At 38.9% G+C, this 15292-nt stretch overlaps 2 protein-coding genes across 2 annotated transcripts in view; both read left to right on the top strand.

The window, feature by feature from the left end:
- kctd5b (potassium channel tetramerization domain containing 5b) overlaps positions 1–11447 on the top strand; it is a 44330-nt gene extending 32883 nt beyond the window's left edge. Inside the window, exons 3-6 of the mRNA XM_061909233.1 lie at positions 919–1010; positions 1085–1180; positions 3609–3734; positions 9062–11447. Coding sequence (XP_061765217.1) covers positions 919–1010; positions 1085–1180; positions 3609–3734; positions 9062–9091 — 344 coding nt within the window. The 3' untranslated portion in view covers positions 9092–11447. The remainder of the gene's footprint in view (positions 1–918; positions 1011–1084; positions 1181–3608; positions 3735–9061) is intronic.
- A 2863-nt stretch (positions 11448–14310) lies between these two features.
- ube2ib (ubiquitin-conjugating enzyme E2Ib) overlaps positions 14311–15292 on the top strand; it is a 43952-nt gene continuing 42970 nt past the window's right edge. Inside the window, exon 1 of the mRNA XM_061909232.1 lies at positions 14311–14455. The gene's annotated coding sequence lies outside the window, so the exon portion shown is untranslated. The remainder of the gene's footprint in view (positions 14456–15292) is intronic.

The raw sequence follows: 15292 nt of genomic DNA, 5'->3' as shown, positions 1-15292 counted from the left end.
GAAAGTCCCTGTTGCTCGGCAACAGCCCCAAAACATCACTGTTCTCGAGAAGATCTGCATAGAGGAATGGGCCAAAATACCAGCTACTGTGTGTGCAAACCTGGTAAAGACCTATAGTAATCGTTTGACCTCTGTTATTGCCAACAAAGGTTATATTTCAAAGCATTGAGTTGAATTTTTGTTATTGACCAAATACTTATTTTCCACCATAATTTACAAGTAAATTCTTTAAAATTCCTCCAATGTGAATTCCTGGATTTTTTTTTACATTCTGTCTCTCACAGTTGAAGTGTACCTATGATGAAAATGACAGACCTCTGTCATCATTTTAAGTGGGAGAACTTGCACAATCGGTGGCTGACTAAATACTTTTGTGCCCCACTGTATATACAAACTTTACACTACTTTGTATTACAAATGGCAACAGCGGAGGATGAATGCCCCATAACAAGAAGATTTAGAAAAAGAAGAAGCTTATCGACTATGGTGTCGTCACAGACCACAAACAACGCGCAAATATTCAGGACTTATGCAGATCCCAAATACACATCAGCAGTTACCAGGAGGTCAGAAAAGTTGGTTTTGCATAATATTGCGAAACAAGACACCAGATAATGTCTGCTAATAGATGCCATTTTGCAGTCCTTATACACACACACACCAGAATAATACTCGTATGTTGAAGCACAGTACATCTGATTTCGGAAAGCTGTGATACTCTTGACAATCCATCAACTATGACAGTTGCTATTTATCTGAAATGTTAATTGAGTAAATGTAGCACGTTACTAACCACTTCAGGTGTACACGCATGTGCCCTCCCACATTCCAGGTCCAACAACAAACTATCAGTGCAACACTAATAGTTTTTTTGCCTTGCGTTCTGAAAGCCAACATTTTTTTTTTTTTATGTCTCAGGTGTACTCGAAGAAGCAGAGTTTTATAACATCACATCCTTAATAAAGCTCATCAAGGACAAGATCAGGGACAGAGACTGCAAGACGTCACAGGTGTGTGACCTCTCATCATGAAGTGAAGACGACATTGTCCCCATTCTCAAGTGAACATGTGCTTTCCTTTTCAGGTGCCTGTGAAGCATGTGTACAGAGTGCTGCAGTGCCAAGAAGAGGAGCTGACACAGATGGTGTCAACCATGTCGGACGGCTGGAAGTTTGAACAGGTAAAGCCCCCCCAGAAGGTCGGTGATGGAGGAGGATTAGAGCTGCAGTCTTGTGTCCATGTGTTTCACCAACCCCTTGCTATGTTCACATGTTCTAAACCTCAGTGTTGCATTCTGACATCAAGCTCAACCGGCAAATCCCATTTTTCTGAATGTCCTCCCCCATTACGTGATACGAGCATCCCTCCTGTGCTCTGATTGGTTGTTTCAGCTTGTCAGTATTGGTTACGGGCGGGCCCACCAGTCAGAATTTCTGCTCATTGTGTCAAGGGAGGTGAAGGGAGAGCCGCCAGCTTTGCCAAACAACAGCAGAGAGGTGTGTCCCACATGTTTCTGTCTGAGGGCTGGTCACTGCATGGTCCGCTTGTTACTCATACACCCCTCTCCTTCCCCCTAGTGCTGTAGACCGTTAGATGTTGTTTTTTTTATTTTTTGTTGTTGAGTCTGTTCATGTTGCTTCTTTGTCAGTTTGACCAGGAACAAAACATGGCACCTATTTCCCTATGTCATTTTATTTACCCTCTAACGTTTTGTCACTCAGCCACTCTGACTTAAAGAGTAGCTGCAACTATAGTTTTAGGGACGTTTGAAATATTTTTGTTATGATACCCAGATTTAATTTCACATCAAGTGTGTATTATCTGTAGTTGGTCTCTGACAGGAATTAATATATTAACCATATTACATTGGTAAACTGGGGAAACTACTTGTGTTATTTCCTTTACACTCACATATTTTGTCACTCAGTCACTCTGACTTAAAGAGTAGCTGCTACTATAGTTTTAAGGACGTTTGAAATATTTTTGTTATGATACCCAGATATAATTTGACATTAAGTGTGTATTATCTCCAGTTGATCTCTATCAGGAGTTAATATATTAATCTCCTTACATTGGTCAAATGGGGAAACTTCTAAAAATCACATTTTGTATGGAGATCATTGTTAATAACCTACTGCTGAAAATGTGTATCATGCAGTAACACAAACAGAACTGTACAATCATTGAGCTGGTAAATGGACTTGGATCAGTCTGAGTATTTCTCATGTTGTGTAAGTACAGCACCAGTGCTAACTTGACTATTTTGTGTTGGGGGAGTGCTTGTGCAAACCTTTCTGCGCACTTAAACGATCAGACTGTTTATTTTTGTATTATATTGCAGCCCTTTGAGACACTGGTGATTTAGGGATATATAAGTCAACTTTGATTGATTGATTGATTGATTTGAAGACATGACATCTGTTAGTGTTTGAAGGCTTAAATGTCCCTTAAAAGTTGTCCTATATAGGCAGGAAATGGGAATCATTGTTTTTTCTGCTTCAAGTTTTTTTTTTTACAACCCCACTTATTGGCGAGGGTGGAGGTTTTCATGCATATGTAATTAATAATTATAATATAGTACGTGTTTTAGTGGCCGTGCAGAACTTTTGCAGCACTGATGCTCCATTTTAGAAAGACCTTGTAGCAGCAGCAGCAGCGTTGTCTAATCAGAGCATGTTTGGACATGCACACCAAGGGACAAAGATTTATAACTAGTCTGTCTACTTGTGCTCTATAATCACAGAGCTAACCTTCTTCCTAGGTCAGAAGTTGTGGTTTTTTCATGTCTCTTAATGTTGTTGTTCACTAACAACTTACTCCATTTTATTTGTGTGGTTTTATATAAACCAAATATAGACCTTAACATGATATATGAGTGTCATTTTTGGTTGGCTCTGCAAGGTTTAGAGGTTAAGTTTAATGAGCAGTTACATTCATGAAATTATAAGTGGGCAGTTAAATGGTAAACTTAATTACGAATTGTAAATAGAAAGTAGGTATTAATGCGCATTTTGTTTAGAGAGTTTAGGTGAAATTGCTCGCATTTTGTTGATAGAATTTAATAAAGACGAGCCTCTTTCCAGGTTGCCTTAAGACTCAAGAGAGTCTGGTTTGTTTTGAGTTCTACAATTTTTTCAGTTTTTCACTCCAACAAGCTTGTGCGGACCTTTCTCACATCCACGTTGTCCGCTGAATTGTGAACTGGCATGTTTACTTGGTGTGGTCGAGTCCCTCCTTGATTCTTTTAGGGACAATCAGCAGATTATGTTGTATGTACAACATTGGTGTGCATTAATTTCGCTCTTGTTTGTTTGTTATAGTATCAGTTTGAGTGTAAATGTTTTACCCCCCCCTTTTTTTGGTCTTAGGGTGCTTGTTTACATGTCTGCAGGCCCTCAAAACTATTATGCACATGTGACAGATGACAACTACTGTATAACTGTCTTATAACTTTTTAGTAAATACACAATTTCAGTAAACTAATTAAAAATTGCACATAAACCGTAGTAACATAGTAACCCGTAGACTTGACGCTTCCCCCAAAACAAATTTTTCTTCTTCCTCCTCCAATAGTTTAATTCTTCATCTTTGCGCTTCTGTGTCTACAGCTGGTCAGCATCGGCTCCTCCTACAACTACGGCAACGAAGACCAAGCTGAGTTCCTGTGTGTTGTCTCCAAGGAGCTGCACAATCAATCCTACGGGACAAATAGTGAACCCAGTGAGAAGGCAAAGGTAAGCATATGTGTGACCCACCTTAATGTTTGGTGGTCATGCAGAGCAAGTTGAGTCTATTGTACGTGTGTGTCGCATATGTGGTGTTGATGATGAAAGCGTTTTTGTTTGTGCTCTGTGGTGTTCACCGGCATGAAGTTTTTCATGTTAGTCTACCTTTATGTAAATTCCCTATGTTTTTTCCTCCTTTCCCAACATTTATTTCCATTGTTTCTAAATTGTGGCTCTCTTGTCATCTCCTGTGCTGTCTTCATGCTGCATGTTGCTCAGAGTGACGACGAAGACACGGATTATGAAATGCATGACTCTGATTAGGGTTGAGCACTTACGACTCACTGGTGAGCGCTCAATTGGCCATAGTCTATCACACCTCCACAGGCGCTTCCCTAGCTGTTCCCCCTTCCCCTTATCTCTTTGATGCCCTTTAATGCTGAGTTTTCTCATGTATTCTCAGGATGTTCACCCAAGTTGGAAAAAACTTAGATGCTATTAAAAAGCCAGGGCTAATGGCTTCATGTAGGGGTTCAAAGTATGGCACAGTGAGTCTCCCATCAAATAACTTAATACAGTGGGGGGCATCCCGACTCCCCGAAAAACAGATTTGGTCATACCAAAGACTATAGAAATGGGACCCATTACCTCCCAGCTTGGCAGTAAGCATCAAGGGTTGGAATTGGGGGTTAAATCACCAGAAATGGTCCCCAGGCGTGGCCACCGCTGCTGCTGAAGGGTGATTGGTTAAATGCAGAGAATAATTTCTCCACACCTCGTGTGTGTGTGTAACTTCTAACAATGAGCTCTGATTATGTGTTTTTACAGTGGAACCTCGATTTACGACCTTAATTGGTTCTTGAACATTGTTTGCAAACTGAAATATTTGTACAGTGAAGTAGAGTTTCCCATAAGAAACAATGTAAACAGGAATAATTGGTTGTAGCCTCAACAAAAGGCCCTATTTTATAAAATATATGGACACTTTGAAGACACTGTGTGTATGGTATATACCTTTGTGTGTATACAGCCAGCCTAACTGTCAATCCATACACAGGAGATCTTCTGTCTTTGGCGATCGCTAAAATGTTACCAGCCATGTAACTACAATCAAAAAAACGAAGAAAAATCTTTTTTACCTTGTGTCCTTGTGTTGGTCAATATTTGTGGCATTGTTTTAGATCGGAAAAGGAAGTGAACAATTGTGTTAGAAAATATTTTAAATAAACTCTGCTGCTTCCTACTCTTTTTCAGACATGTTAGAATGTGAATCTATGAACGGTTAACTGAGACATCACTATCTTATTTTCTTTTATTACTTTTGGGTTTCTCTATGTTCTTTTTTATATATCCGAAACAAATAATTACAATAAATTTTTTTTCGAACAGTCTGGAAGTTTCAGAGTTGTAAACAGCAATCCTTTATTAGTTCATGTCTTGGTTGTGCCTTCTCTTCAGCTGTCTTACACGTTGGCTTGGAGATCTCTTTCCCAAAATAAACCCTCTCATTGCAGTTGAAAAATTGCTGGCCTCCTTAACCGATAAACTCCTCAAAGTGCTTGATAAACTCCTTCACGGCAGCTTTGTCGGAGCCAGCAGCCTCAACAAGCTTTTCCAACCACCCACGGCCCGCCTTAAATTGTTGTTCCGTGCTGGTTTGAGCATGGTCATGTTTGGACATCAAGTTGCCATATAAATGGAGAACCTGTTTGCGAATTATAACCTCAGAAATGATATTACCTGCTGTCTTCTTCTCATTTATCCACACGAGCAACAATTTTTCGACCTGGTCTTGCCCTTTCTCTCTGTCCCTGCGAATGTACTTACCGTATTTTTCGGACTATAAATTGCGTTTTTTTTTTTGTAGTTTGGCCGGGGTTGAGACTTGGCCAAACTATAAAAAAAAAATAAAAATATATATATTTTTTTTGGGTTTGGCCAAGCCTCACCCGCGGCCAAACTACAAAAAAAACGTGAATTATTGTCCAAAAAATACGGTAACCACTTTGGCGAAAATCAGCAACAATATAAACATTTTTTTTAATAACGGTTGCAATTGTTGACTTCTTTCTTCCATATTTTCGAGCCAATCTGTGCGCCATTTGCACCGTCCTGTACTCTACACAAATATGTAAACGGAATGTGGCGTAGGACATGTAAACGGGATGTGGCGTAGGGGACCCGCCTCTTTAAAATGGCCATGGCCGTGTGTACAGGAAGTGATGTCATTTAAATTGCAGCCACCATAAAGCTTCCAGTGGCAAACAAAATGAATTCATAAATGAATGACGCGTTCGCATACACAGGCATATTTGGCTTGATCTAAAGGTTCGTAGACCGAAGTCGCAGATTGCTAGGTTGCATATGTGACATTCATTTTTAATTCACATGATGGTCAACCAGCTTGGGCGTAATATTAAAACAAGTGAGAGTGAGTGTAGAGTTTAAGCACAAAATGCCGTACTGTTGTTCTGTTCTTGGGTGTTCCAATTGTTCAAATAGAGAGATAGGAACAAGCTTTCATAGAGTCCCAAAAGAAGTCGTTTATAAATGTAACAGATGTGGGGGAATAATTAAAGTGTCGAAGGAAATGGCTCTTAAAAACATTATTTTCATCATCTTATGGAATACAATCAGACTATGCACGTCTGTAGCGATCACTTTTTAAATGTTTGTTTGAACATTAGATTCGATTGAGAAACGTTGTGTTTCTCTCCCATATCAGTAGTGTTTGAAAGCAGAACTAAACGTAAAGAAAGGACAAGAGATCGCATAATTTCATTTTCTTTTGTGGTTGCTATGCCTAAATATAACGACCTAGTTGTGCAAATAAGATAACACTGTCATGTTAAGTCCTAGTAATAAATGTTGTAATTGTTGGTCTAATCCATCGTATTTTTGTTGTTGATTTTCATAACAGAAACTAAAAGCTTTGCTGTTGTTGAGCAGGAAAGCCAATTGCTTTATTTTACACGGATGACCACATTATAGCGTCTTTGCTGTGTTAGCATCAAGAAAATATCTTCATTAGTATTAATTTGCTAGATGAATAAATCTCTCGCAGGCTCATCAGCATATACTGAATTGTGATGTTGCTAGCAAACATTCCTGAACGACAGGGACATTTGTCCATTTTCTACCGCTTGTCCCTTCGGGGTCGAAAGGGGGTGTCGGAGCCTATTTTAGCTGCATTCGGGCGGAGGGCGGGGTAAATCCTGGACAAGTTGCCAGCTCATCACAGTGCCAACACAGATAGACAGACAACATTCACACACTAGGGACAATTTTAGTGATGCCAATCAACCTATCCCCAGGTGCATTTCTTTAGAGGTGGGAGGAAGCCGGAATACCCGGAGGAAACCCACGCAGTCACGGAGAGAACACGCAAACTCCACACAGAAAGATCCCGAGCACAGGATCGAACCCAGGACCTTCGTATTGTGAGGCAGACGCAGTAACCCATCTTCCACCCCTATTGCTAAATAATGAGACAAAATATGAACTTCACACCATGATAACAACTGCAAACATGAATTGTAGATGAGACTAATATTTGTAGCAGGACATCAACTGCAAACACACATCATTATTCTCATTTGTGTCACAATCAAAGGAGAACGGCACTCACTACGTCAAACAATCATGTTGCTGAGCGATGTACGAATAAGTCCAACATTGTCTTCCACGCATTAATGCTTAATTTGTGAACCCCTTCAGATGTGAAGACATGATGTGCCTCCAAAAATGTTCTTCTTTATATCATTGTAAATCCCAAAGGAAGTGAGATAAATCTGTAACGTCTTGGTGATGATGAATGGCTTAAATCTTTCAACAACAAAAAATTCTTAAGTGTATAAGTCCATTCCATCCATCCATCCATCCATCCATTTATTTTCTATTGCTTGTCCCTCACGAGGTGGCGGGGTTGCTGCAGCCAGAAGGCGGCGTACACCATGGACAAGTCACCACCTTATCGCGGGGCCGACACGGATAGACACCATCCCCTTTTAAATATTTTTTCATGATTGCTTTAATATTTGTCTCTAAACCTTTCAAAATATGCCCAAATTTGCACATATGCAGTTAAATGAATAGTAGCCTAATGGGACTCGAGAGTCAAGACCAGGGGTCGGGAACCTTTTTGGCACTGAGAGCCATGAAAGCCAAATATTTTAAAATGTATTTCCGTGAGAGCCATATCATATTTTTTAACACTGCCTAATGCGTGCATTTTTTAAGTAAAACCAACATTTTTAGAGTATAATAAGTCTCTAAATTATTTTTAATAACATTGTTATTTCTTGAACAGGTGCGGTAGAAACAGTTGGATGGATTAAAATACATGAGAATGTTTTATATTTTGAACGTTATTTTTAACATTGTGATTACCAGCAGAATTATTCATTACTTATCGTGTTAAGCAATGTCAGCTATGATTTTATCTGAGAGCCAGATGCAGTCATCAAAAGAGCCACATCTGGCTCTAGAGCCATAGGTTCCCTACCCCTGGTCTCGACCATCGTCAAAAACCCAGAAGTGCCTCTCGGTCACGTGATTGCATTGCAACCCAGCATTAGAAGCGTTCGTACATCGAAATTTCATCGTACTGCCATTTAGTATCTACTTTTGAGTCTGCGGTGGAAGTAAAACATCAATACAGTATTTGTTTTCCAATTTTTGTTTCAATCCTTTGCAAGTTAAGGTTTAAGGAACACTTAGAAAATTCATAAAATCACTGGTTTATTCAATGATATGAAAATTTTAAGCACAACATTGCAACTTTTGCCTTGACTTTTGATACAAGTTGCCGCGAATTCTGACATATATGCCGAGACAATCACAAAAAAAGCCTGTGGAGACCTGGAAGGACTGTCTGGGCACAGTCTAGTACTATTCCCAAATGATTTGTACTGGCTAAAGTACATTTAAATGGCATGATGGCAGCGTACAAACTTTGTTTTGGGTAAATACATAAAAGCGAGTACAAAAAGACTTTACGCTGCATTCTTGGCCGCTGGGAAGTAGGAATTATCCCACTTGGAGTCCCTGATGTTGCACCTCTTAGCCTTCCAGTTAAACAAATAGAAACAAAGATGGCCAAACGGCAACTTCCTCTGGCACGTCAATGTGTACTCCAACTTTTCAATTTTCCGAGTGGTCTGCAATTTGCATGTCAATCAGGTGAACAGAATGCTTCCGTAGTTCATGCCTCAGCTCCCCACCAAGTTGTCTGGTTAAATTCCTGCTATTTCTTTGCTTACAAACTGTCAGTTGTTTTTTTTGGGAAAACGCATCAGCAAATGTTTAATTGCCATCATCTTTTTGTGTCCTTACAGATACTGCAGGAAAGAGGTTCCCGAATGTGAAGAGGACTGAGTATTATGAGCTACAGGTTTTATGATGCAAACATATCATCCTTGTGGAAGACCTATTTGGCACAAAGGAGATTCAAGTGTGGGAGTTGTGCATTTATTTGATGTTCTCCCTTTTTTATTTTTTATTCCTTGGTGTAAATACGACTGCTTACTGACAATTTGTGCCTGTACATTTTGAACTGGAACTTTTGAACTTGAGGCAGTTTTGTTTTTATTATTTTAAATTGCTAATTGAAAAAACATGGCCATCATCAAAATGGCCAGCGATTCTCTCAGGGTCATCTGTTGAGTTAATTACATCCTTCAACTTGCTCTGGCAAGGGATCTGTACGGTCAAAAGTATCACCTTCACAAAAATAGTTTGGATTTGTCAAGAAGGGAATTGTGTTTATTTAAAACCCACCCAAGATGTTTCACAGAGTTTGTGTTAATGATACTACTTAGTTATTCTGTAGCGCCATGCATTGTCTTCCAACAAGGCAACGTTTCGCTTTCACAGATGCGTGTGGCCATCACTGCACTGTGGAACGTTTATAAGGATATTTGAACTTTTACTTTACAAAAAGAAATATTTCTGCAAATCTCATTTGGAGACCTCATGTTTTACTTCTCTATATAAGGTATTTCTCTTTTATAGTCATTTTTTAAGGAACAACCTTGAACCCGTTCTTTTCCCGACTGACATACTTTTATGTTCTGTTTATTTGAGGAAACATCTCATTTGATATCAGTTTTGTGGGTGAGAGTGTTTTTGGCCTCGGATTGTGGACTGGAACTGTTTAGGCGACGGTGAACAAATCTCTGTTCATATCCAGAGAATTTTAGCTTTCGGTGTAAAATAATCAAAAAACATTATGGATATTTAACTCCTTTTAAAATGGATGCACGTTTTGTACACTGTATAGAAAAAACACAACTTCAAATGAAGGTTGTTTATACTGGATCTACAAAAAATTTGAATCTTGACAATATTAACCTGTTTTGCATAGTTTGTACAGGATTTAAGAGATTTCTGAGTGAGATTGAACAAGTTGTCTTTTCACTGAGAACATGCCTGGTCATGTTTTATTAACAATAACAAAGCGATACTGTGCTTTGAAGGTGACTGTTACATTATCAACTTATACTTTTTCCCTCCTCCATCCCTTCTTCTAAACATCTTGAATTGTGTACTGAATACGCAGCATTACAAGCACTACAGTGGGAACACGACACCGTGCACGTTGCTAACAGCCTGTAATGTTAATGTAAATACTGCAAAACACTTTTTTTTAAGACCTAGCAAGTTTTTTTTCAGGATTGATGTGCAGTTTTATTAGGTTTTATTCACAATGTAATCATTTAGTGTTGCCTTTCCCCCTTCCCTAATGACCAAAATCCAATGTCTTACGTGTAGTGCACACATTGATATTTAGTGTCAGGGAAGAGTAAACTTTGTACATATGCTAACACTCTTAAGACTTCCATTTATTCACACACAGTTTTATATTGTTGAATGTTTAAGTATGGATGCATGTTTTTTTTTTATATATAGATACACCTTTTTTCCCCTCACACAAGGGCTTTTTAAGTACAAAAAAAGAGAAAATGATTATCAAAAATGTTCAATCAGTGCAAGTGCTAGGCCGTGTTTACATTTGCTATAGTATTCTGAAGCCTTCCAATGATGTACTGTGTTGCACTCCCTCATGCATGTAAACAATGTGTGACTGCACCTATGGCAACGAGCACTCCACATGAACTGATGACACAGATGCGCTGTCTGAGGATACCACACTCCATCCATCCACTTAAGCGTTGCAGACAATCTTGATTTCTACCTTCTGATGGCAGAGATGCTCACATTCAACATGATGAAACCTAACGCTGTGGCTCCTTTTTTTTTTTTTTTTTGCTATGAGATTAAAGCATGTCGCCTGTTTTGATTTGATTGGTCCAGTAACGTCAGTGGAGATGTTTATAAAGCCTCAAGATGGTTCTTACAACCTTTCACTATCAGGTCATGTGGTGAGCTATTTGGCATGCATAATACTTATTTTGTGTGATGGAACATTTTACCAGATCTGTAGCCAACTACTTTTAAGTGCCCGGTCTGTGTTGCATTCAAGTCATATTAAGCCACATTACCATGATGATGCATGAGGCAAGATGATCACATTTGTCTGTGGAAAGGATGCTTTGTCTTCTCCCCCTCTCAAATTAACAGTTACATGAGTGAATATTGTTTTCATATCACAAAATACATCACTACTTTACGATCTTATGCAATGTGTATAAATTATGACTGGTTAAGAGGATATCATTGTGGTCTTGCGCAAGGTAAACCCAATAAAAATGTTGTCATTCATATCTGTGTGCATGTATTTGTTGCACTTACAATATTCGTAAAAGTCCATCCATCCATCCATTTCCTACCGCTTGTCCCTTACGGCAATAGTTCTTAACCTTTTTCCAGTGATGCTGTGAACATTTTTTTAATTCAAGTACCCCCAATCCGAGCAAAGCATTTTTGGTTGAAAAAAAGAGATAAAGTAAAATGCAGGACTGTCATCAGTTTCTGATTTATTAAGTAGTATAACAATGCAAAATATTGCTCATTTGTAGTTGTCTTTCTTGAACTATTTGGATTTTTTTTAAATAAAAATAACTTGTTGAAAAATAACCAAGTGATTCAATTATAAATAAAGATTTCTACACATAGAAGTAATCATCAAGTTAAAGTGCCCTCTTTGATTGTAATAGAGATCCATCTGGATCCATGAACTTAATTCTAAACATTTCTTCTCAAAAAAAAAAAATCTTTAACATCAATATTTATGGAACATGTCCACAAAATATCTGGCTTTCAACACTGAATATTGCATTGTTGTATTTTTTTTTCAAAGTTTGTGAACTCACATTTATATTTTGTTAAAGTATTATTTGGTATAGCTCGGTTGGTAGAGTGGCTGTGCCAGCAACTTGAGTGTTGCAGGTTCGATTCCCGCTTCTGCCATCCTAGTCACTGCCGTTGTGTCCTTGAGCAAGACACTTTACCCACCTGCTCCCAGTTCTTCCCACACTGGTTTAAATGTAACATAGATATTGGTACTTTGAGTCACAAGAGAAAAGCACTATATAAATATAATTCACCTTACTATTCAATATATTTATAAAGGATTTTTGAATCGTTGCTACTTTTAGAAACATTTTTAAAAATCTCACGTACCCCTTGGCATACCTTCAAGTACCCCCAGGGGTACGCGTACCACCATTTGAGGACCACTGCCTTAGGGGGCCGCGGGGGTGCTGGAGCCCATCCCAGCTGCACAAGGGCGGAAGGCGGCGTACACCCTGGACAAGTCGCCACCTCATCACAGTGCCAACACAGACAACATTCACACATTTGGGCCAATTTAGTGTTGTCAATCAACTTATCCCCCTGGTGCATGTCTTTGGAGGTGGGAGGGAACCCACGCATTCACAAGGACAACTTGCAAACTCCACACAGAACGATATCGAACCCAGGAACTACGTATTGTCAACTTGAATTCAAACCCCGGCCGAGTCATACCAAAGACTAAAAAATGGCACCCATTACCTCCGTGCTTGGCACTCAGCATCAAGGGTTGGAATTGGGGTTAAATCACCAGAAATATTCCCGGCCACCTCTGCTGCTCACTGCTCCCCTCACCTCCCAGCGGGTGAGAATGATGGGAGAGGATAATCTCACCACACATAGTGTGTGTGTGACAATCATTTGTACTTTATTATCTTTTTAATGAAATTGTACAGTAATTGTGATTGCAACGCGTGGAAAAGATGTTTTTTGATAAATAGCGACCTCTTCTGTTGTTTCTTTAAAGTGCTTTTGTTCCACAGCCTTGCTGCCGCAAACAATGCCTGTTTAAAATGTGATACGATTCATTTGTGTTGCTTTAAATGCAGCTCAATGTTGGTGTCACATCGTGCAGGCAATTGTGTTAGTTTAGTTTAATGTCTTTTATGAATCAACTTAGAAATTATAAACAAAAAATCAGGCGCCGTCTAGGTTAACAAGCTGTCCAGTGCAAAGACGTTGTCGCAAGACAAGATAGAAATCCGTCAAGCGTTTCCTGAGATCAGAAAATAGCGCGCCCGCTGGGTTCTGCTATGTGGTTGTGTTGTAGTTCTAGTAGTTAAGGGAGGAACACTACAGATTAGGGGTATGGGGAAAAAAATCGATTCGAATACTAATCGTGATTGTCACGTTGTGCGATTCAGAATCGATTCTCATTTTTTTTAAATCTATTTTTTTTGTTATATATATATTTTTTTATCAATCCAACAAAACAATACACAGCAATACCATAACAATGCAATCCAATTCCAAAACCAAACCTGACCCAGCAACAATCAGAACTGCAATAAACAGAGCAATTGAAAGGAGACACAAACAGAACAAACCAAAAGTAGTGAAACAAATATGAATATTATCAATAACATTATCAATATTAGTTATAATTTCAGCATAGCAGTGATTAAAAATCACTCATTGACATTATCATTAAACATTTATAAAAATAATAAAAAAAGAACAATGGTGTCACAGTGGCTTACACTTGCATCGCATCTCATAAGCTTGACAACACACTGTGTCCAATGTTTTCACAAAAATAAAATACGTCATATTTTTGGTTCGTTTAATAGTTCAAACAAATTTACATTATTGCAATCAGTTGATAAAACATTGTCCTTTACAATTATAATAGCTTTTTAAAAAAAAATCTACTACTCTGCTTGCATGTCAGCAGACTGGGGTAGATCCTGCTGAAATCTTATGTATTGAATGAATACAGAATCGTTTTGAATCGGAAATATGTCGTTTTTTAATCGATAATCGCGTTGAATCGAATATATATAATCGAATCGCGACCCCTAAAAATCGATATTGAATCGAATCGTGGGACACCCAAATATTTGCAGCCCTACTACGGATTATTAAACTTTTTTTTTTCCAAATATAGTCTTTGTTTCTACTGTTGAGGACACTCGGAGTTAAACAAATGTGATCAAGAACGACTCAAAATATGCCCGCTATACTGCTGAAAATAAATAATAAAAAAATCAACCTTAGAGACCTCGATTAAATAAAAACAGATATTCTAAGAGCCCACAAAAACCCACACAGAATTCACGCGTTGCCCTTCCTATGGGTATTTAAACAAAGGCGGAAGTGGGGGACTGGTGAAATTTAGCTCAGCCGTCTTTGAGTCTGGCTTGAGTCAGAGCGGGTGTTTTTTTTTTCAGGAGGGAAACTTTACAAGGTTTAACGCAATTCGAACACCAATAATTCCCACAGTTTAGTCAACCGAGCCAGCGCAACCTCACTGAAAGGTAAGAGCACACCTTGATGACACAATACGATAGTTTTGTCGAGTAGAAAGACACATTACTTGCTTCCCTTTGCGCCATTTTCGCGAGTTTGATAACGCATTAACGTGCGCCCCGCCGCTGCTGCTCTTTGTCTACCTTTTAGTTTTTCTTTGGCCACAACATCTTGTATCGCCTTTGAACGACTCACGGCGGACTTATTAAAGAGCCGCGGCTATTTCCGTGCTTCTATTTCTCTCTGGCAGAATGTTTTCAAAGCAAGTGCATTTGCGCCATTTTTGTGCTGCATCAGGCCGTGACGGACGCTAACTGCGCCGGTCGGTTCTGGCGCACATGAGTTAGCATCTCAAGCTAAGCAATTAGCTGGAGCACTTTGACTCCGTTGATTTGACTTCGACTCAAAAGTAAAAACGTCATTTAGATGAATGTTTTATTTGAGGCGTTTTTGAATGAAACAAATAAACACTAAGCGCGACATAACTTGAAGCCCGCACTATGTGGACATGCTAACCACAGGGGGCTAACTTAGCTAGCAACATAGCGTCATCGGCACAACGACCATTTTTGTCTGTGTAAGCCAAATTCTACCTTCTTTTTTTTAAAACTAATTCACCAAGGTATATTGGTGCCTCATCTGTGGTTCAACATGTCCGTTAAGGAGCAAGATAAAGCGCAGTTTATTTTAATCATCACTAGGGGTGTGGGAAAAAAATCGTTTCGAGTACGAATCGCGATTATCACGTTGTGCGATTCAGAATCGATTCTCATTAAAAATTTAAAAATACATTTTTATCAATCCAACAAACCAATACACAGCAATACCATAACAATGCAATCCAA

Source organism: Nerophis ophidion, linkage group LG08 (assembly GCF_033978795.1).
Source record: "Nerophis ophidion isolate RoL-2023_Sa linkage group LG08, RoL_Noph_v1.0, whole genome shotgun sequence".
NCBI lineage: Eukaryota > Metazoa > Chordata > Actinopteri > Syngnathiformes > Syngnathidae > Nerophis > Nerophis ophidion.
The sequence above is the reverse complement of the archived record's forward strand: the minus strand, read 5'-3'. Positions and strand labels throughout refer to the sequence as shown.